This window comes from Epinephelus fuscoguttatus, linkage group LG20 (genome assembly GCF_011397635.1).
Source record: "Epinephelus fuscoguttatus linkage group LG20, E.fuscoguttatus.final_Chr_v1".
NCBI classification, from domain to species: Eukaryota; Metazoa; Chordata; class Actinopteri; order Perciformes; family Serranidae; genus Epinephelus; species Epinephelus fuscoguttatus.
In genome coordinates this window covers 4120429-4142080 of record NC_064771.1, presented here as the reverse complement: position 1 = coordinate 4142080, position 21652 = coordinate 4120429, and the positions used below count along the sequence as shown (strand labels likewise).

At 39.3% G+C, this 21652-nt stretch overlaps 1 protein-coding gene across 2 annotated transcripts in view; it reads right to left on the bottom strand.

Annotated features, from left to right (window-relative positions):
* atp6v0a1b (ATPase H+ transporting V0 subunit a1b) overlaps positions 1-21652 on the bottom strand; it is a 50357-nt gene that overhangs the window by 11574 nt on the left and 17131 nt on the right. Inside the window, exons 14-21 of one of the 2 annotated variants that reach the window (XM_049563878.1) lie at positions 21390-21480; positions 20665-20783; positions 18507-18723; positions 16685-16792; positions 14120-14320; positions 10144-10161; positions 6396-6513; positions 6102-6273 (exon numbers count right to left, since the gene is read on the bottom strand). In XM_049563878.1, the coding sequence (XP_049419835.1) occupies positions 6102-6273; positions 6396-6513; positions 10144-10161; positions 14120-14320; positions 16685-16792; positions 18507-18723; positions 20665-20783; positions 21390-21480 (1044 nt within the window). The remainder of the gene's footprint in view (positions 1-6101; positions 6274-6395; positions 6514-10143; positions 10162-14119; positions 14321-16684; positions 16793-18506; positions 18724-20664; positions 20784-21389; positions 21481-21652) is intronic. The other variant, XM_049563879.1, reaches the window with a different exon arrangement.

Below are 21652 nucleotides of genomic sequence, written 5' to 3'. Positions count from 1 at the left end.
GACAGACAGAGGAAAGACAGACAGCCAGGCCCTACCCAAATAATCAGCCCTGAGAGCAGCAGTTAAGCATTAACACCAAACCTCTGTCCAACAAAAACACACAGGATATTCTCTCCCTGTCTCTGTTTATCCATCTCATAATCATGACGTAAGGCTCTGTGTTACAAGCAGGATCCAGACCAGAAGGATTAAAGAAAATACACTTGTTGCTTTCACTTAATAGGTTTGAAAGAAACAGCCTGTCAAACAGAAATGTAGCAGACGGCACCTGATCTTAGCTCTATTTTGCCACAAACTAGGCATTGATAAATGTACAGTGACTGAGAACAATACTAGGCAACAGACAGAGGCCAGACTAATGTCATTCCTTTAATTCAACCCTAATATATCAGTTTGTACTTTCTGTGCAGCCATCAACCAGCACTAAACACTGCTTCAACTTATGTAATGTATACAAGGGGACTGGATTTTCAGGCCCATTTTGTGTTGTGGGGGATCAATGTCAGTCTCTCATGTTGCATACAGTAGATAAGGAGCTGGAGTCAGGACATGGTTAGCTTAGCTTAGCGAAGACTTGAAGCAGAGGGAAACAGTTAGTCTGGATTGGTTTAAAACACCAACACTCTTAAAGCCCACTGATTACCACATATCATATTTCTTTAATCTGCACATATTTGTATTGTAATTGTTGTTTTAGGGGTTTGAACAGGGTTTTAGAGTTACATGCTGCAACTATTTCTTGCTTCTGACTTTACAATAATTGTGATTACAACCTACATGTCATGGCTAAGATCATATTGCTATACCACACAAACGACGACTATTAACAAACATTAAAGGTAGGATCTGGAGGATTTTCAAACAAAACAAAATATAGACATATACAAATGAAATCCTGCTTAATCATCACCTATGGACTTCTACTCGTGTGGTGGTGACTCTGTTTGCAGAACTCCTGCCCTTTAACTGTATTTTGATGTTTTTGTGAGCTCAGACTGCTTCTGGGCGGAGATTTCCCCAGCCAATGAGAGAGCGCAGGTGCCATGCCCGAGCGTGTCCGAACGTGCACCAGTGCGAGCCTTGCCTGAACCTCTTCTGTGAAGCTTTCTTCCATACCTCTGGGCTCCGTACACCCGGGAGAGTTGAGCCTGATAGGAGGGGCCAAATTTGAATGTGTGTTTACAAACAGCAACTGGAAAATCCTCCAGACCCTACCTTTAATATGTATCAAATACAACAGGTGTTTGTTTATTGCTGCCTGTTCAGTGGGACCTAAGAAAGGTGGTGATGCTGATCTGTCATTTCAGCATATTTCTGAGTTTTGCTCAGAGCACATTATGAGTCACTATATCTTAATGAAAAAAATGTGTTCAACCTAACCTGATTGAGCTATCTCTACCTATTGGTTTAGTCATGTTATGCTAAAAAAGATCCACCAGATGTCGCTGTGTCTTTAAATAGTATACCTTTTCAATTCGCCTCCTACAGGAAGTTAGTAACAAAAAGTTATTCCAGACATGAGGGCTCTGTGTGGTGGGATTCTCAAAGGTAGGCATATTTATTCAACATGTTATAGTTTCAGACGTTTTGCTGAACAGATTTATATAACTTTGTACAAATAATAATAAGTCTAATAAGGGTCAATTTTTTTTAAATCATCCTCTACCAAATTGGTGATTTGTCCATTGTCTGTAAAGGTAGTGAAGGTCAGCTAATGACATTAAAATTGACTAATTTGCTACAAAAAACAAACAAACAAAAACAGTTGAATTGTCCTTTTATATAAAGACAGTGATGCTAAGATATTAAATAAAAATTTTCAGGAAAAAAAGGATGAATATTCACTGTTGTTAACACCATATATACAGTGGTGGAAAAAGTTTTCGGACACCCTTAAAATTTTACACAATCTCAAATATTATCATGAAATATTTGTGGAAAAATCTTTTTTGTGTTTCAAAAGGTGTGGCTGCATTAGACAGATACAAACAAATACAAATTATATTTTTTTGTTTATTGTTTACAAGAAAAACTAACAAAACTAAATTCTTGACAGTTTCAATATGTCAGTTCTCAACATTGTCGGTATCAAAGTCAACAAATAACAGAGAATGTGTTCAAAACTGAACAAAAAATAAATAAACCATCACATCATCAAATTAATATTTAGTAGTCCTGCCACTGGCACGTAGTAGAGCTCTAATCCTGGCTGGCATGTTCCCCACGAGCCTTTCACACTGTTGAGGGGTAATCTTGTCCCATTCTTCTTGAATTACTGCTTTTAATTCTTCTAAATTCTTTGGTTTATGCTTTGAAACAGACCTTTTGATAATCCACCACAGATTTTCAATGGGGCTCATGTCCGGGGATTGAGCTGGCCACTCTAAGACCTGGATACTGTGCTCCTGCAGCCAAGTTCTACTGGCCTTGGATGTGTGGCAAGGGGCATTATCTTTTTGAAACATCCAGTTTTTACCTCGACAGAACAGTGCATGCGCAGAAGGGAGCATGTGGGTTTCGAGAATGGTACAATACTTGGTAGAGTTCAATGTGCCATCACAGACAGTGAGATGACCAACACCAGCAGCACTCATGCATCCCCCAACCATGATACTGCCTCCACCATGCTTGACAGTAGGTACTGTACATGCTGGAGATAATGCTTTGCCTGGCTTTCTGCGTACCCTCACATTAGTAGGAGGAAGATAAAGCTGGAAACTGGACTCATCTGACCAGAAAATCTTCTTCCAATTCCTGGCTGTCCAGTTCTTGTGTGCCTGGGCCCAACGACGGGCTAACCTCTGTCTCTCATTGATCAGGGGCTTCTTGATAGCCTTGTAGGACCTTAAGCCATGATCTAAAAGTCGCCACGTACAGTGCGGGTGGAACACTGGACACCAGTTTGGTTTGACCACTGCTTTTGCCTGCACATGCGGATCAGGATGCGGTCATTTCTTGCTGAAGAAACCCTTGGACGCCCAGATCTTGGTTTGTCTTCCAAGCTGTTGGTTCGTCTGTATTTCTGCAGAGTGTATCCAACTGCTGAAGGACTGCATCTGCACTTCCTGGCTATCTGGCGGCAGCTCTACCCTTCCTGGCTGAGAATCTTTATCTTCAGGCGTGTTTCCTGCATTAGGTTCCTTGTTTTAGCCATTTTTGTGTCTGAAGAACTTTCAGATGTGCTGGCTTTATGTAGACACGAAGCTTGGCGACAAAAATTGTGTCTTTTAATAAAAAGAACGACCTTCATCACTGGTACCAAAATGACCCAATACTCAAAATTTCTTATGTATTTTTATGGAACCAATCAATTTTAAGTTTTTAATGGCTTTTTTAGGATTTATTTAGTATTCTGGCTGTGACTGTACTAAAAGAAATTGCACTTGAAGACCTAAGAGTGATTGTTAATGCAGTATTTCACAAATGCATGGGGTGTCCGAAAGCTTTTTTCCACCACTGTATTTAATATTATTCCATTATATATTTGATGAAAAAAAAGTATGAGTGTGATTTGTCACCATCTCTAATATGTTTTCAAAGTACTGTAATGGTAAATATCTGAGATAAATATATGGAAATAACACTAGTACTGGTGATAGTACTAATTTAATTGTAGCAAACTGATGTATGTTGGTATACTAACACATTACTAGCATTATACATGGTTTGTTATTTCGATTTTTTTCTTTCTGTTTTACCATTACCATTAAGTGACATCTCAACCATTTGATAGCCTAAATGTACTAAACTAAGGGATCTGTTAAAAAAAAAAAAAAAATGCCCAAAGAAACAAAAGGCCCGTTTCCACCGCAGGAACTTCGGGGTAATTTTACGGGGCCGGGGCCGTTGGTGCGTGTCTCCACCGCAGGAACCACCCCCGAAGGACAGAGTTCCGGAACTTTTACAGGGGCTAAACAAGTCCCTGCCTCGGAGTAGGTACTCAGAACGGCCACGAAAGACTCCTGGCTGGGGCTTGGGATTTACTTGGTGCTGATTGGATATACTCAAGGAGGGATGTGATGTCAACAGAAAGCAACAGAATAGCTGGCATTTTTAAAACTCAGCAGACGAGGGTTAGCTCGTTCATATAGCTTCCACCGCCATATAAAAAAACTCACTAAATGGCCCGTGAAAATTTTTTTTTTTCCAGCGGATATCTTAGTTACAACATGATTGAGCTAGCAAAGCAGTTTTGTGTTGATATGTTTGGTATGTATTCAGTTTTGGGAAATCATGATGTCTAGAAAGCATCAGTGGCTGCAGCTGACAGGGACAGCTAGCAGCAGCAGCAAAGCTAACATCAGGATGTCATCTGTTAAAAGCCTCCCGTTGTCAGAAACGACATGAAACTACTCCAGTTAGCTCAGTCATGTTGTAACTAAGACATCCACTTGAAAAAATATTTTTTTTCACAGGCCATTTAGTGAGTTATTACAGACACCGCTAAGGGCTAACAGCTAACGGCGTCCCTACGTCGCCCCGGTAAATGGTCGTACAACGATTACATCACATCCAGAGCCCGTATCTTTACAGGAACCTTTCTCCTACTCCGCTCTCTCAGTGGAGACACGGCGGTTGAGAGGACCGAGCGAGAGAACGTTCCTGTAGTAGTTCCTGCCCCCCAAATAGTACCAGGAACTTCTTCAGTGGAAACGGGCCTAAATACAAAGAAACAAAAAACCCATTGCTTTTTTTCTTAGTGTGGACCTTAAATGGATTTTTACAGTCCTCAGACAATGATTCTTATTCCTAATCAGGGATGCACCCATTTATCGGCTGAACATCAATTTTTGCCGATATTTGCCTTGTTGAGTACCATCAGCCTATTGGTAAAAAAACTTCTGTTTACTGATGTCAGTGGCTGCTGTTTTTCTGTTGTGTCACATGAATTTTGCACAGGCTTAAAAAGCAAGGCTCGAGGGGAACAGTGTCATAGAAAATAGAAAACGTGTTTGGGGTTCAGTATCTTGCCCAAGGATACTTGACATACAGACTGGAGGAGACAGGGATTGAACCACCAATCTTACAATTAATGGATGACTCGCTCTACCTCCTGAGCTACAGCCAGCCCAGAATTTCACAATCCATGCATCCCAAATCTTGATTTTAACATAAGATCTGTTTAGCACTAGAGGTAAATTATAAATAGAAATATACATATTTGTACAATTTGAATGGATCCAGTCATTTTCATTTTCTCTCTTTCTCTCTCCTTCACAGTATGTATTTTTATATTTTTTAAACTTGACACATAGAACTATCTGACAGAGAAGTTCAGTGTGTATTTGAAACAGCCCCTAAGAGCTTATAAATCACAGGAATTGTACAATTATGGAGTCTGTGCTGAAAGAGATGTTTCTCTCTTGGGACACTGAGCATTTCTCATCTCCCACTTTCACAACACCTCCTCCTCATAGTTATCAGCAGCACTACATCTGTGTACACAACTCTAAACACAGATACTGAGAAAAAATATTTTCATTAATATGATTCACTATCCTCGAACAAGTTATGGGGATACTATTGTTAGATACAGCCATGCAGTAATTATACTTCATAAAATATATGTATTAACAGGTATTAGGGGTATTTATAAGTGTAATACAAGAATTCTCTGCATGGCCTTGCCTGTGTCAGTACAGTTTACGCTGGTGCAGGATGGATCAGCAGGGTGGAGGTGGTACTAGGAGGTGATGGAGCTGAGGTTGTGAGGTTATCTGGAGGACTGTACACTCACTGTTTGGTAAACCACTTTGTGTCAGGAATGTTTCATTTTGCTGGCATTCCTCAGGTGCATGTTAAATTGAAGAAGTGCAGCTCTGGCAAAGATACTTGGTTCAAGAGTTGAACAATGACAGCTTGCTGACTGGGTCTATGTTTCCTATTAATATGGGATTCATTTAGTAGACATATGAAAGTGTTGACTTTCTGCATGTGCTCTGTGCATGTGATCTGTGTGTACCTGGGCATGTCAGTATCTGCGTGTGCTCACCCTGCAAATATGCACATATACTACATATTTAATAGTATTCATGTAGGCTGTATGTGTGTGGGTGTTTCATATACTGTATATATCTTGCATGTATGTTTGTGTGTCTAACCAGTGCAGACGCAGGGCATGCAGGAAGGCTGACAGCCCCTCCATGACGAGCAGGATGGCAACAGTGAGGGTGGCGAAGGCCGAGAAGATGATTGACAGGCCAAAGAACCCGCCTCCGCTCCGGGACGACAGACCCAGGTGCATCACCATGGACCAGAGCACCTCAGACAGCTCTGCACACACAGTGATGAGTCTTTATCTGTGTACAAACTCTTTAAATAATGTTTTGCAGAGTGTGTATTACAAAACTGTTTGTGCTTGTGTGTCTGTGTGTGTGAGCATGTTTTTTACTCACGTGCATGAGCCAGGCTGAGGGCCCAGAGGCGCAGGTAGGAGGCTGTGTTGGAGATGCATCCTAGGCAGTACTCTATGGTGTGGATGGCTTGGTGGACGGCTACGTCACCAAAGTTAAACTGTACGGGAAAGACAAGATGGTTAGGAGGTTTATAGTAACATATTTTTGTGCATATACACAGTCCTAAGGTTCAACAAGCAAGCTTCAGGTCACAAGTCCAGTTCCCAGGCCACCGCTGCAAGTTTCCACTTGAAACTTACGTTTTAGAATTTTTTTTGGTCTCTCTCATACTTTTACTAACAAGCATTTTTTGTATTCTACATGGTCATAACAAGAGCATTCATGAAATACTACAGTGATTAAGTACTGCACTTGCAAAAAACACAGAGGAGAAGTCACTACATCATAATGCATCATATAATTGTGATACAACACCAGTGAAATATGGTCTCCACTTGCCAATAGGCTCAATAGCTGGTGCATTATCATGGAACATGGGGGATGACTGATTCATTTCAGTGAGGCATCCGCAGTCGGCCTTCGGTCGGAATATATTTTTCCATTGGAGCTTATCCAAAAACTTCTGTCAAGACATGCCCCCTTAAAGAGCACCTGAGTGGACACCATCCCTTTATTTCTAGCACCGTCAGCTGTAACCCTTCAACATCACAGCTCCAGTTACATTGCACATGTGTCATACCCCATAGGTCGCATGGGGTCAAAAACCACGCCCCCAGTTGGCAGTGTAATAAATGTTTCTAGTCTAAAAACTCAAATCAATATACCTGAGTTATGTCACTTTTCAGAGTAAACAAAACTCTTCCAGAGCCAAAGAAGGCATTATTTAACTGTTTTCACTGGAGAACTAACTACGACAAGTAAATTAATTCTGACATGTAAAATCGATGGAAAGCATCTTGAAGGTTACTGATTCTTTGGTCTGCAGCTTTGCTCAAATCACTTATTGTCTCAATTTAAGATATTTCTGTTTAGTTTAACTTTTCTTACACTAGTGTTATGTGTGTTTGTTCGAATCAATGATTTAAGATTGTGTGTTTGTTAGAATATAAAAATAGGTGTAAATGAAACAGTTGTTTAACACATCAGTGCAGTTGTTTTTAATAGACGTAGTGATAGTAAACAACGCAGGAGAAACAAAAGAAGCTAAAACAATAGAATTTCCGGTATGTCATTACTCACACATACGTCATCATAGCTTATCAACTGAGGTGTGTAAAACAAACACTTTACTTTCCCCTTAACACTGGGAGATGATTATCACCCAGCTCTGCTATTCAAAAAGTGGCCAATAATAACAACTGTACTGTCAGAATGGCATGAAGCATGGAAATGACTTGGAATGGAAATTTTGCTATCATCCAAATGAATATCTGCTTTGACCTTTGACCTCTGACCCCTGCCTGAGCATTTAACTCTAATCAGGCATAAAACAAAGAGCAAAGATGTTTGGCCTGTTTGTTTCTTCTTTTTTCCCTACCGAGATCACAGTGCAAGGACTTGTTTGTGTGTTGTAAAGCCAACACAGTTCCTCCATTCTCTCTTTCCTGGAGCAAGAGTAGCCTTTCCTGTATGAACTGGGCAGGGAGGGGAAGACATGGGAATGTATTGCTCTGACTTGCTCTTGTTGGGTTTGGCTTTGCGCTGGACTGGTTTCCTCTTTCCATGCTTCTCTTTTGTCCTTGGAACTGTGAAACAGAGTTTATGGAAGCAGCACTCATTGTTTCCATTCAAAGGGTCTCCGAAAAGTGGCTAATGAAAACAACACTAGCTAACATGCTGTAATGGCAATGTGCACAGAGGCCAGTGGCTCTGACAAGAAATGTTATGAACAAACATTTCAGCTGAAGAATCAAGTGATTGAAATGTGTACACTTAGGTACAGTGTACAAGACTTTGGACTTATGATAAAGTGGGAAAATTAACAGCACAGTCAAACACAGTTTTCAGCATTTAAAGACTACTTTCACACTGATTTGCAGTTGCAGGACAAAAGAAAAATCGGGAGCAAAAGTTAAATCAGAGCATATTTCAAAGGCAGGGCTGTAGTATTAGAGACAACAGACACGGCAACTTAAGTAAAGGTATATTTCAAGAGGAGAGATGTTGTTTGTTAGATTCATGTCAGTCTCAAGATTGTTACAACTCAGACTAGGCTTGGGCGACGTCACAGTATTATGGTAGTCCAGGTTATTTAGACATCCCAACGATATGATTTTCAGCAATGTCATAAACACAGGTGCTCCTCTTTCTTTTGAAGTCATTATATGTAGAGCACAGCATGCTCCACCAGAGGTCAGTCTCCGCCGCAACTCCCTGTGGTAAAGGGACGAGTAACAGGACTGTAAACAGCCAGCCAGCAACGTACAGTGGATGAACTGACTAAACAACTAACGATGCTAAACAAGACGTTTAAGCAAGGCAATTAAGCCTACATGTCTTACTTCCGTGAACATGAGAAACTTGAATTCAAAAGGTGTACAGTTGTATTTCTGTGGAAAGGAAAATATGTGTAAGAATATTACTTTTCTTCACATCTTCACACACCAGGCTAACATACAAAGAATTGTTACTGAAAAATCTGTCCCTCTTCCACCTCTGCATTAGCTTTAAATCATGTGTGGACACCTACTAATTCAAGTTGACTTTTCACCTGAAGAGCTGATCTCCAGAGCTATGACTCCCCAAGAAGTAAACTTTTTGGCCAGTCTTTATAATGACAGGATTGTGAGTCGTTTCGCTCGGTGTATTTCTCGACCTCAACAAGTCTTTCCTCATCACACACATCACTGAGCTGCCATAGGAGCAGAGAAAAAGAGCTGCTACAGGAGCTGATATGTACAAGCAGAGAGTGAGAAGGGGAAAATGCTTTTAATTCTGGGGTGGAAATAGGACTGTGGCGTGAAGTGCCACTGGGGGATGCGCCGACGCGCATCTAGCCGCTACCGGTGTGTGGTTGTAGATCGAAAACAATAAGCGCATATTTTTTGATGCGCGCTGTTCGCCGCCAATGTGTTTTGACCTTAACAGAGCTTGTGGAAAGTATAAATACTGTAGTAAGTTTGTAAAATTAGATACTGCCCAAGCCTGACTTCAGATAACAATATTTTATATGTTTTGTTTGTTTTTGAGTCATTATGACTTAAATTCAACCCTGATTTTGACTTGGTCTTCACTTAATCTCAAAACTGCACTTACTTATATTTGTCTCAGATTCTACTTCAGTGGTCTTGGCATTAGCTCTATTTAAGGCTATACTACAAAAATAACCAAATTCACAAGTCAGTAAGTCTCTCATTGCATTTTAAAAACGTTTGATGACAATGATGACAAATGAGTATGACTGCCAAAAATTTATCTTGTTTTAACATACAATAAAAAAATTTAAAAACTGAGAGAAATCTTGCTTCCAGAACAATTGGAACTGTTGCATCTCAGCTTTTTTTTGCACTTCAATAAAATATGTAAAATATGTTAAAAATCCAAACTTTATGAATGCATATCTCACCAAATGACCTGCAGTGGAGCTTTTTACAGACACAGAGATACATCTTTACAGTCACACACATAAACATGCCTGGTACTGGGAGGAGGACAGTACAGGAGGCTGAGACAGAGTAACCAGAGGTCAAACACAGAAAGACCACCACTTGGTACTAAAGGCACAAACAGATCAGGCAAGACAGCATCCAGACATGCTCAGATGATACCAAATCTCAGGTTTTCTTACCGGTTCTTCCTCTGAGTGCTTGAAAGTAAGCAAAGGTCAAAGGTTAGTGGTGGAACTGAAATTCAGGAACTGCATCAGTCCACAAGGTTCCATCTTACTTTTTCCTTATTGTTTTGCAGTTTATTTCACTTAACTCTAGCACTATGAAACCTCATCAGATCTTGATAAATGTATCCTGTTTCAGGTCAGGTTCGTGCCACAATGTTGGGTAAAGCTTTGGGCTGAGGTTGGGCTTCCTTCATCTGTTTTCAGATCTGATTAATTAAGACACTTGTTTTTCTCCAACTCCCTGGTAAGCCAACAGTCAATAGCGGATAAAAAAAAAAAGCAAAATATAACTCTGAGTCCCCGCCAGGCTCGAATCTTAAATTTGGCACCATTTGGATTCAGTTGGGTTGGATATTAAAGGATGATATTAAGTTCAGATTTTCTTGTTAATACAATACTCCCATGCCATATATATGTTGAAATATTCATAAAAAATATTTAACTGGGAAAAGCCTAATTAAAATTAAAGGTCACTTTTACACGAAGACAGGCAGCAGCCAAATTATGGGTCACTGTAATCTACACAAATCAAGTGTGCATCTATTTTCCAAAGTTAGTCTTTTAACATTATATTGCCCCTTTTAAAATAACAATACCAGTACCAGTACCCTTTAAGGGATAAGGCAGATTTATACCTGTGTGTCAGCTCTATGCAGAGTATACACTGTGGCCTATGCACATGGTCTACATCGTTTACGCATTTATACTTGTACAATGGTGTGTCTGTGACACTGCAGTTATATCTCCAAACACTAGGGTTTCTGTGAAGTGCTGTTAAGTTTAGTTGATTCAATACAAGTACATACAAAATACAAAATACAATACAAAGACAAGACATTTGTCTTTTGCTGGAAACATTTTCCCCACAAATATAGCATGCTAATGTTATTAGCACAAGCCTATGGCAATTTTCATTGTATAAATTAGCCTAGCAGCTAGCAGAGATTTCCTCTACTCATATGAAGCCAGGGAATACAGCAACATTTAACAATGGTAACATTACAAAATTCAGCTCCATTACAACTCACAAGGCTCACCGACAAAACAACAGCCTTATACTAAACTTATTTGATTTGCCAAACAAATCAGCATGCTAACGTTATTAGCACAAGCCCATGGCAGTTTACATTGTATAAATTAGCCTAGAAACTAGCGGACTTTTCCTCTACTCATATGAAGCCAGGATGAATCACACATGACTTAAATGCTGTTTTGTGGGAGCTTTATTGTCTCCACAATTTATTATGTCTTATAAGTGAAATAAAAGTAAATAAAAGTTTTGTTTCTACTGAGGATAATGGTTTTCAGCTTACAAAAATAGACAGGAGGTCTGCATCGCCACAGCGTGTAGTTACATTTCTGGGGAGGTGCATATCAGGCTACGGCATGGGTTCGATTTGACACAGAAGTATAAATCCCACTATACTGATACCAATAGAATACTTCATTCAATACCCACAATGTGAATGGAGTGGCATGTTAGTAAAGCCATGCTTTTGAATGTTTTGGTGGCATCTCGGTATGCTGAACCGTCAACTCTGTTAAATACAACTTCCTCGACTTCACCACACTATAGAATGTATGGGTTGTGGCTAATGCTGTGAGAGCTATGAGCTCCGCACCAGGGACAGAGTCCTGTACACACACAGTGACAGGGCTAACTATTAGCATTACACAGCCAACATTACCTAATGGTTAATAATGGGTTTAATGAGCCGTTTCAGTGTCAGTGTGAGTTTGTTGGGACCACTTCCCAGTGGATGTTGGCGCTGCTGTTGTGTTAGCGTATGCTAACCAGGCAGACTCGATGGGAGGACAGTGGCTCTGAGGACTGGAACAACAAAAAATCTGCTGAGGTGTTATTTTACTGGAGACTTTTTGATACTACTTGGTACTGAGTTATTGTGAGTGATACCTTGAAGGTATGGAGTACTGAAATCCTCTTTGCATTTCATTGTTGAGCTACAGTGGAGGGATCCAGTATGTCTTGGAAGTCACATGCGGATTTGTTGCCAAAACACAATGCAGGCATACACTTACAGGAGACTGCCAGACTGGAGATACTCAATTGATTAGACTAATTCAGGTTGATGAAACCTTTTATGAGCTTCAGCTGAACTTCAGAATGTGCTTCTGCAACGAAGATGATAGAAAGATGATAGATTTTAAGTTCCATCTCTTACAATGTAGTCATGTTAAGATGGTATCATTTCACAGCAAGTATAAACAGGAAGAAAGATTACAGTGACCTACAACTTGGCCTAAATATGGCATGTGTGTATTAGGATAAACTTGAAAAAAACCTAACATTAAAGATGTGCATATGGGGCCGTGTAGAACTGTAAAGCACACCTCAAACTATGAACTAAGGTGCTGCCCTAATCCAGCGCAACAACAGGTGAATACGTTGAAATTCATCAAATAACCAGCACTGCTAGAAACCACTGATTAGAAGTTCAAAGGTCAGTGTTCAAAAGAGCTACAGAAAACACAAAAAAAAAGGAAAAAAGAGACCCCCCCCCCAATACCTGTATCAGCCAATTTCCCTGGATGTTTACATTTTCTGTAGCTTTCAGTAAATTGTCCAACTTCATACTTTTACAGTCTCTTGCTACTCCCAAAATTATGAAACGTTAAATTCCATAACCCAGCTCATAAGTAATGGCTACATGGAATATCATACATTTGGAATTTAAATGCAGTCTTATTACATTACAGTTACATAATGTGTTATCACAAAGTAAACACTCTGAGATTTAGTGTGCGGGAGACCGGGGAGACACCAAGTACTGTTTTAGTTATACGTTTTTGATAGTCTGAGGTGGAACAGCTCGAAGTATGCTGACCTGAACATATCTATTAACTACTTTTCCGATGTTTTTGTGTCTTAGTGACTAATAGGAATACCAGTTTTTGAAATTGTTCAGTACTGAGCAAAAGTGCAGCAGCTAGCAGCCCTGAAACAGGCTGCGACGTAACCCCTTAAGGGCATGTTTGCGCTGTCAATATACGTATGTAAAGTGCTTGTTTTTGCCACTGACAGACTCAGGTTGTCATTTTAAGTGTCTGACGACATTATAAAAAGGATCCCTACAGAGATAGACCTTTTTGTTGAGTAAAATCCTTTTTGTTTCTCAGAGACAGACCCAAAATCGCTATAGTCAAAACCAATCAAATAAATAAAGTGTTAAACTGTGCCCCAAATCTGGAGCTGAAATAATTAGTCAACGGCAATTATGATACTTGATTAAAGGATTCAGTCATTTGTAACATACTCATATGCAATATTCTCAAATGCGGGGGGGGGGGGGGGGAGGGGGTCCTTATCCATTGTGAGGGTCCAAAGCACAGAGGGATGTCTTATGCTGTAAAGCCCTCTGAGGAAAATTGTGACTTGTGATATTAGGCTTTATAAATAAAATTGATTGATTGATTGATTGATTGATTGATAACTTGTAGGCTGTCAAAGGAAGCTGACATTAGGAAGAACTTTTAATGTCTGCTAAGCTGCTGGGTGAATGTTTCAGTAGCACACTGCAGTGTAATCTGCACACAAAACATCATTGAACAAGGCCCAGCAGGTACAAGGTCATCGCTGAGAATGTAGAAAATCAAAATAACCAATCAAATTAAAGATGCAGCAATCCTTCTTAGTTTATGACAGTCTACGTAAAGTGAGTCATAAAGCTACTATCAAAGTCAAATAGTCAGGTTTAGAAAACTGGAAAACAAATCTGTTAATTTTCAGAACATAAAGAAAAAATCTCCGGAACACCCTTAATCTGTAACATAAAGATAACAAAGAGAATAGTCCATATATAATCGTGAAAGCACAGTTAGCATAATCCAACTAAAATTAAACATAATTAAGTTTTGGTAGAGGATGGAATTTGAATCAGTGATGTTTGGTGATATTTCATGGGCTCACCTCATCTCCTTCCTCTGAGTGCTGGGAGAGCTGGTCGTGGTCCATGATGCCAGCCTCGTCCTCCGTGGGCCCGTTGCCCACCCGCACCCCTCCGAACTTCTGCGTGCCCTGTTGGGTGAGTCCGGTGCATGATGAGGACACGCCTGTTTGCTCTAAAGACTGCTCTAGATTCTCTGCAGGGGTTTCTTCCCTCTTCTGGGACTAGATACAAAAGCCACAAGAGCTGTGTCTAGCTTAAAGCAAGCCTCAGGTTGAACGCTTTCTTCTTCATTTACTTCAGTTTTTTTAGAAGTAACAGGGCACCCATAACAGTGAATGGAGGTTTTCATTCCAAAATGAAAGACATCCACTAGCTGTGAAACATGACACTGCTCACTGGTTTAGCTGAACCTCAACAAACACAGTTGTAAAGTACAGCGTATAACTGTAAAACTTTAAATGGCAAAGAAGAAATTTTGGTTTAAATATGACTTCAACATTTCCTGCCGGGTCATCGAGCTACCAGCAACATCCTGATCCAGACTAGTACTTGAGTACTTGTCTAAAAAAAAAAAATTTATTAACTTGACAGCAGGCTAGTTAACTCTGGTAGCTAATTTTGATCTGGAATGGTAACTAGCTAATAACTAGTTAATTGTTGATAACTTGAATTCTTAATGTTAATACTGTATTAACACTTTAAATGGGACTGGTGCATTGTCAAGTGTGTGATGCTTGCCATGGTGAGCTTAAGTAAGCTAACCATTTTTAACAAATGGCATCACAGCAATATAAATTGATAACCTTTTTTCCACGATGAGAATGAGACAAAAAACAAAAAAGCAACCTTTGAAAACAAAAACTATTACAAAATGAATTACTATTTTATTCAATTCATAACAACTATAATGTTAAAGACAAAGATTGGACAAATCTTACTCAAAGACCTGCATGCAGCTGTGGGATCACACATTGTAGGCTGCTGACTGGTTGAGCAATATCCTGCACCACCCAAAATGTCTTTTCTTAAAGGTCTAGAATGTAGGATTCAGTGACATCTAGTGGTGAGGCTGCAGACTGCAACCAACTGAAACTTCTCCCATGTGACAATCATGTATAAGAATTACAGTGGCCAACACAAAAACATGAATGGCCCTTTCTGGAGCCAGGATTTGGTTTGTCTGTTCTGGGCTACTGTAGAAACAACTCAGCGGACTAGGCGGACCTGGTCCATATATAGATATAAACAGCTCATTCTCAGGTATCTATTCTTATTTTCAAGTGATTGTACATATATATTCCATTTCTGCCAGAATTTCCCCCTAAATCCTACACACTGGAACTTTAATTTGGGTATGCTTCATGATGCATGTTTATATTCCAGTACATTCAGAACGTGATGGCAACTTATGTTAGCAGTTAAAAACGTTACTGATTTATGGACGGAATTCTTCTATAACCCTACTGGAATTCGACATGTAGCAGCAACAAAAAAGTTGAGACAAACTGCAAATGCATGCCCACAGCACACAAAAGCTAACACCACGTAATAGAGGTGGGGGAAAAAAATCGATACAAAATTATATTACGATTTTTTTGTTTGGCAATGGCGTATCATAACACAGTGGTAAGTATTGATTTTTTTTTTATTATATAAATTATCTATATTACAATTCAAATTCATCTTTAGGAACCCTACTAGAATAATATAATAGATTACTTGTTCAGTCCACTAGATACATTTTGCTGCAAAAAAAATGACTGAAGTGAGATGAACAGACTTTAACTTTATCTTATTAGATAAAACAGATGTTGACAAAGTTTTCCTTTGGAGATATAATTTACAATTGAAAAAAGGTAACAAATTGCAATATATCACAATGTATTTTATCACAACACATATATATCAATGGCTGTGGATGTAAATCTCAGAATACTCAGACTTAAATTTCACTGACAAAACTTCTTTAGTTTTGGTTGACTATAACTATAATCAACTTACTAAAATGTTTCAAAAGCTCATAATTTTTTTTTTGTTAAAAGACCGGGTGCCAAAATTTACACTGACTAGCAATCCACTTGCAAAGTCAATACCATGACAGTGAATTGATTTATGGACTCTTCTCATGAAGATGGTAAACATAACCAGAATTCTTTATATATAGTGCTGATCTTAAGTCTGAAGGGACTGCATTTTTTGAGGTTTAAGACAACCAGTGAAAGCAATGAAAGTGTCAGGCTGATATATCAGGTATTACAAGTAATTTACATTTGTTGATATGAAATGTTTTGGGTGAGAACTTATCAAATGTTCAGGTAGAATAAAAGCCTACACATGGCAGATCATCAGCTGTTAGGGTGCCTTCAGTCTGTGAAATGTTTCACCAAATTTGCCACCAAAATAAGAGCGTTTCCAAGGCAGGCTTTAAGCAGTTTTCATGGCAACACAACCAACCACATTACACAATACAATGTGCATTGAAATGAATGGCAGAATAGGAGTGAAAAAAAAGGTTATACCAAAGGTTATAAATGTTATTCATCAAAGGTGGCAGAAAGGTTATAGGTGGGGTCAGATCCACATACCAGGTGCTTTTTCCACAGGTGCTGACGCCGAAGCACCATAGTTTTCACAATCAGCATACAGGGAACACATGCAAGGGCAATCAGCACCAACAAAACCTGGATCCCCATCTACAGATTCAAACAGAGAGAGGTTAACAAGAAGTTGGTGGTATGTAGCAGTGATCAGAAGATGCTAATTCCCTGAACTGGCGAGGCCTAACTCAGTCCTCCCTCTCGCTGCTGGTACAGAAAGAAATAAAGCATTGTCTTCGTTTTGTGTTATTCTCAACCAAATAACAAGCTTTCCTTTGCTTTAATGCAACACAGGTATTTTTTACAGTTAGTTGTTGTTTTAATCTAACAATAGTAATATGCTGATCTGAGGACATGACAGATATATCAGATTTTGGAAACAAAGAATAAAGGCTGATTGATTACCTCCACATTTCGACTAGCTCAAGTTGTTAAAACAAGAGCAGAATTTTCTTGTTTACAATTCATAGAAACAGTTTTGCTTGTACATAGACATTGTATGTTATTAATTGATGCTTTTTATATATTTGCATCTATTTTTTAATAACTTATAGATACTTAATAGTTCTTTGTTTATTTTTACCTATTTTTGTTCAGCTTTGTTGTCCTTAGGAGTTAAATTCCTTGTATGAGTACAGCTCAACAGTCACATTCTTAAACATTAGGAGCTGTTGTGGATTATCCAAGCAGCAATCTGTCTGAGATTACTAAGCGACCATAACCAGCACTGTGTCATAGCCTAGTTACCAGCAGAGCTCATCTTCTTCCAGGCACTATTTTTTAAGTGTGTATTGGGCCTAAAATAATGTCTGTGAGCCAGATGTAAAGGTTTGGCAGCCCTGAATGAAAATGATGACTTTACTCTTCATATTTACCACAGAATCCAAAAGTTGTACTCTACACATCTCAGGGACCAGCTATTGCACCCTCAAAAATAGGTGCTTGGGAAAGCCTGCGACCTGCTCTGGTGTTGCTGTAGCATTTGAGCGCACCTGCCATGCAGCTACATTGAAAACAATGAATTTGAGGGTGCAAAAAAGCAGCATGTGCCCCTTAGAGTTAGTGCCACCCTCTCTTTAATAATAAGATCACTTCTGGCTCCAAAAATCCAAGATGGTGACGTTCAAAATACTGAACACCAGGCCTCAATTCAGGAGTCCACAAACAAGTAATAAGACATTGGTGGTAAGGTCATGGTGGTACATATAGTCCTGTTTGAAGTTAAAGAAGTTAACCATAGGTGCATTTTCTAAATCAAGCACTCCGTCCTCCTCCTCAAAGCCTTTTCTCTTTGAAAACTAAAACACATAGCTTAAAAACACTTACAATAAAGCAATATTCTCACCTTTGTGCAACTTGTCCATTTAAATTTTGGAGTGGAATGTAATGGTGTCATTGCTGCCACCTGTGGCTGATTGGAATAAATAACCCACTGCAACTGAAGTTCAGTGGTTTGTATAGCTGGTGAGAAAAGCACTCAAAAACTCCCTTGGACAAACTGCATAAAGGTAAAAGTGCTGAAGCCTTTTCAAACAGTATATTTTGGTTTTATGAAAAGAGGCTTCAGGGATGGTTGGCTGGTTTGGAAAATGTTCAGATGGTTAACTTTTGCACCTCTTAAAATATGTAGTGCACAGATGCTTCAATGTGCACATACATTTATAGTATTTTTAATGACTAATAACTATATATACTATTGTTGTTTGCTATGAGCTGCTGTGCACCTCTCTACCAGGGTTTAACTATATTGGTAAATGAGGAAGAGACAGGAAGCTGGGAGAGGCAGAGGGGTGGATGATGGATGGAGCACCTGTCCCCTGTAGAGGGGCTTGCTGGTGGGGTCGTTGTAGTTGAACAGACACATGTTGATGAAGTGGATGAGCAGGCTGGGCGCATCCTTGGAGGTGTATGCGTCATACGCTGTCCACTTGTAGAAGACCAGCAGAACGAGGTAGCCAAACAGAGTGGACATGAAGACGATCTCTGGGATGAAGCCCAGGAAGATGTTCAGCGGCTTCTTGAAGTATCTGTAGTGCAGAGAAGTCAGCTTACAACCAGGGTAATTGTTTCATCATACTCCACCTGTTTCAAGGGTTTTGTTGTAGGGACAATGTAGTCATAAGAAAAACTGTATTTAATGCATAATGAAAAAATAAGTTCCCATGACTCTTTGAAGGAGTACAGTACTGACAAAAAATGCAGACATTATTTAAAACTTCATGTCTCCTGTACTCTTTACTCTTCTTGCATCTTCTCTTCTGTCTCCTCATCTGTCTCCTCATCTGTCCCTTTCTAAGGTCTCCTGTCCTCTTCCATCCCTATGTACAATCCATGTCCCCTCTCTGTCTATCAAAGTAAACAAACACTAAATAATTATATGAATTATGTAGCAGTAATATGTTTATGTTTACTGCCTCGTAGTTGTATGCCTCCATGCACCAGTCAATTTGCAGTTGTAGTTATATCCATGTCTGTGAAAACAACACACATCTTCCCCCCCGGCAGCACAGAGGATCTATACAAGTAGCACAATTTCAAGGTGGATACCCAAGATGAGTGTCACCAATTCAGTATCTGACCCAAATGTTTCTCCTTCTGTTTCTAAAATAGAGCGCTGATTAATGGCCAGAAAAGATACATATTTTCTTTATATAAAATGTAATGACTTCATTATTTCATCCTATTAGATATTTCTGTGCTACTTTGTTATGATTAGTGTGAGAATTCTTGCGGTTTGGCCAAAAACATGTTTTGTGAGGTCACCGTGACCTTGACCTGTTACCTTCAACCACCCAATGTTAGAAGGTCATCACTGAGTCCAAGTGGATGTTTGTACCAAATTTGAGGAAATTCCCTCAAGACGTTCTTGAGATGTTGCATTCATGATAATGAGATAGAAAAGGTCACAGTGACCTTGAACTTTGACCTCTGACCAACAAATTCTAATTAGTTCATTGTTAAGTCCAACCTGACGTTTGTGTCACATCGGAAAAAAATCCTTAAGCATTCTTGTGATATTGCATTCACGAAAATTGGACAGATGGACAGACATGCATACATACGGATGGACGACCCAAAACAGAATGCCTCTGGCCATGGCTATCGCCAGCTGTGAGGCATAAAAATTGCATTATATATAATTTAAAAATTTATAATGTATATTCTAAGATGAACATATCAGGTTTGCAGAAGAACAACAAATGAATTGCACAGCAACAACAACCATGCATGTGTTGAGGAAGTGAATCAGATGATTGATCACAGAATGGTTTGTTCTCTTATGTGATTTTTCTTGCAGTAAATATTTTGCTGTTGAGGCCACAGGAAGCACTGAATACACCTATTAAATCTGAGCACAAGAACTCAGGGAGCTTACTTTCTGTGTATATTACCTAAGGTATGATGGTAAGCCTGATTTCAAAATCTCAAGACATTCTTCCCAAATGGATTTAAGTGAAAAAAGTGGAGGGAGAAAATCATCTGTTTGTTTTACACCATTGGTACAAAACAGAAATTGGCAATGTGTTGAAAACCTGTGGACAAACAGACAAAAACCTCAAACAATTTCAAGCTACATAAAAGTTGGCACAGAACATATATAGTACCACTCACATGAAAAGTGATGGCAGTTAAAGTTTTAAAGCCTCAGTGGGCTTCAAATAACGTCCTCCGATGGCGTCTGCCAGTTTTTTTTGCAACAAACTGTCTGACTTGCCCATATTTTAAACTTCTCTTTCAAGTTCTTTTTTCATCTTTACCCAACTACTTTCCATCACTTTGCGTGCAAACAAATGAGAAAAACGCTGTCCAGAATTGTGCATCATTATCTCCATTTGTATGATTCATAACATACAAATCACCCCTCTCGCAGGCTTTATGTCACTCCTATGAGTGTGGTCGCTCAAATCGGGTTGAAACCCTTAAGCCTGTAATACATTTTCAGCATTACTGTTGAGTGGGGTACTCACAGGTGGTTGAAGAGACTGAGAGATACTCCAAACAGCATATGGATGACGCCCAGGATTACGGACATCTTCATCTTGAATGAGTTCAGGAAGGTCAACTTGTTGGTAGCAACATTCCAGATCTGCAGAGGTTACACAGCAAGGGCCAGTGTTTGAGACCAACCAAGGTGTGACTGTTCCTTATCTTTCTTTTTTGCACTAACTATTTTTTTGTCATTCAGCCTACTGGTTCCTGGTGCAGATGACAATTTTTAAAAACAACCCACAAATATAATATATTTTGTTATAGTTTGCCTTTAAAAAAGGCTAGGCAAGTTCCCAAAACAGCCGGCCACTGTAGTTTTTAACAAACATTTCTCAAACAGGAGAAAATAGTGCATTTGCTGGAGACTATTTTCAGTAGTGGATTAATCCACATTTGGTGCTTTAAGTCAGTATTTGTGACAGCAGGATGGCCTAGGTGAGATGTAGGTAAATTACATTACAGTATATGTTCATAAAAAAGAAGGAACATGTCACCCAGTGTAACAATGTCGCTCACTGGTGTGTTTTTAATCGTTTTTTGACAACAATACAGCTTTATGGCACAGAGGAAGAAGATATATCAGGCTTTGATACACACACACAAAATACATTGTTCACACTGTTATTCCAACCAGGGAAAACAGCTGCTGGCTATTTTGTTGTTGTTGTTGTTGTTGTTGTTGTTTTAAGTATGCAGATTTTACCGGATCAATTCCGAGTGGATAAGGCCCGTTGAACACACCAGGAACAGCTGGGTCTAACTGGAGAACTGCATTTTCACCAAGGGACTCAAACCTAGGACAAATCAGCAGGACATGAATGAATGTATTGAAATAAATCAGAAGAGGTTGTATAGCAATACCCTTTAGAACATGAATTAGCCATAGAGATCGTAATCAAATAAATGACATCACACGAATGTCAATGGTTTGTTATATGATGCCAGAACAGAGAGTGGGTAGATAAT